Raw genomic sequence first — 1861 nt, 5'->3', positions numbered from 1 at the left:
TATATGTATATATGATATATATGAGCATTTATTATTAAAATATAAATTTCAGAAATGAGTATTGATGATGTCAATTTAATTGTACAACAAATTAAAGAAGCAAATAAACTTTGCAAAGAAGATACACAAGTAATGTATTTAATATGTATTTTAATATATAAAAATTTTAATAAATTAATATGTTAATAATCTTAAATCAACATGTTATATTAAGTTAAAATAATTATATAAATTTTTTTATTATAGTATTTAAAAGGATTGAATGTACAATTAAAAAATCCTGTGTTACCACAACATGAAATTGAAACTAGAGCAGGATCTCGTCCTCCAAAAAATGAAGAAATAGAAAGATTTAAACAAATAACATTCATCAAAAAAGGATGTTATGATTCGGTAGAAGATAAAATAATTAGTAATAATTGGAAAGAATTTTGTAAGGTTTGTTCGAAGAATATTATATGTTTGTTTTCAAAAAAATTTATTAAAAAATTTTTTATATAATCAAATTAAAAATATAGTTGCATAAATGGGATTCTAAAAAGGTTGAACCATTTTTACTCTTGAGAGAAGGAAATAAAACATATATTCGCAGTAAAAAACAAAGAAGAAAATTTGTACAATTTTTAGCTGATGGTTTGCCAAATAGAACTTTATATAGTGTATATCACAGATTTAGAAATTTATATACAAATCATTTTCAAAGAAGGTAATTATAGAAAAATTTTTTATATTAAATATTGATACACATTTTTATTTTTATTATATAATATCCTATTTTTATATCATATTTACATTCTATTAAATATTATATAAAAAAGAAATTTATATTTTTTATATCAAAAATAAAAATACTTATAATAAAATAAATTTTTTTTTTGATATTGAATGCTTTTTATTTGATTAAAAATAATATAGTTCAGATTTTACAAAATTTATACATTATATAATATAATGCTTATTTATATATCTTATTTTTATACCTTATTATTATTGTTATGTTAATATAATATTTAATATATAAAGGTTTCATCCAGAAGAAGATAAAATGATTTTGAATTATTTAGAACATAATGCAAACCTTGATCAGAAGCGGAAATATGCAGATTTAGCGAAAGTTTTAAAACGAACCCGAGCTTCTATTTGGCGTCGTTATGAATTGCTTAAAAAGAAAAGGCAAAGAGAATCAGATCAAAAGAAATAAAATCAAATCAAATGAAGAAATAAAATCTTTATAATATTTATTTTAATTTTGTATAATGTTTGTATGTTAATTATTGTTTTAATGTTTATTTTTATTTCATTTCAAAAAATATAATATTATTTTTTTGATTATAATTAAATTAATTTAAATTATGATTGTATTTATTATGTAATAAATAAATAAGAAAGTAATTTTTTATTAATTTTATACTATTATTGAATTTCTTATATAAATAAATAGTAAACAAAATTCATTATATATAAATAAATTCAAAGCATTTATTTAAATGTATATTTGATTCAATATTTATTGAAATAATTAATTTAAAAATTAAAATTTAATATTTTTTATATTAATACAAAATAGATAAAAAAAGTAAAATTTTAAATAATAATAAAAAGAATTTTTTAAATTTCTATTATTTATATGTTTTAATGGCACAATATATTTATATTGCATATTTATTTTTTTTAATATACGATTGTTAAATGTATTTTTTCATATAATGCAATAAATATATATATATATAAATAAAAAAATGTTTTAAGTAATTATATAATATATACATGAATACATATAAAAAAATCTTTAATTTTTTATACAAAATTATAATACTGCCAATATTATAATAAATTTCTTAATTCAATTTAAAAAAAAAAC

The 1861-nt window shown here is 16.1% G+C and overlaps 1 protein-coding gene across 1 annotated transcript; it reads left to right on the top strand.

The window, feature by feature from the left end:
- The first annotated feature begins 6 nt into the window (after positions 1-6).
- On the top strand, positions 7-1384 carry LOC102681740. The gene is made up of 4 exons (XM_006618127.2): positions 7-129; positions 247-438; positions 519-706; positions 1024-1384. The coding sequence occupies exons 1-4, from the start codon at positions 55-57 to the stop codon at positions 1199-1201; spliced, it is 633 nt and encodes a 210-aa protein (XP_006618190.1). The 5' UTR covers positions 7-54; the 3' UTR covers positions 1202-1384.
- The last annotated feature ends 477 nt before the right edge of the window (positions 1385-1861 follow it).

The sequence above is a fragment of the Apis dorsata genome, unplaced genomic scaffold (genome assembly GCF_000469605.1).
Source record: "Apis dorsata unplaced genomic scaffold, Apis dorsata 1.3 scaffold_341, whole genome shotgun sequence".
NCBI lineage: Eukaryota > Metazoa > Arthropoda > Insecta > Hymenoptera > Apidae > Apis > Apis dorsata.
The sequence above is the reverse complement of the archived record's forward strand: the minus strand, read 5'-3'. Positions and strand labels throughout refer to the sequence as shown.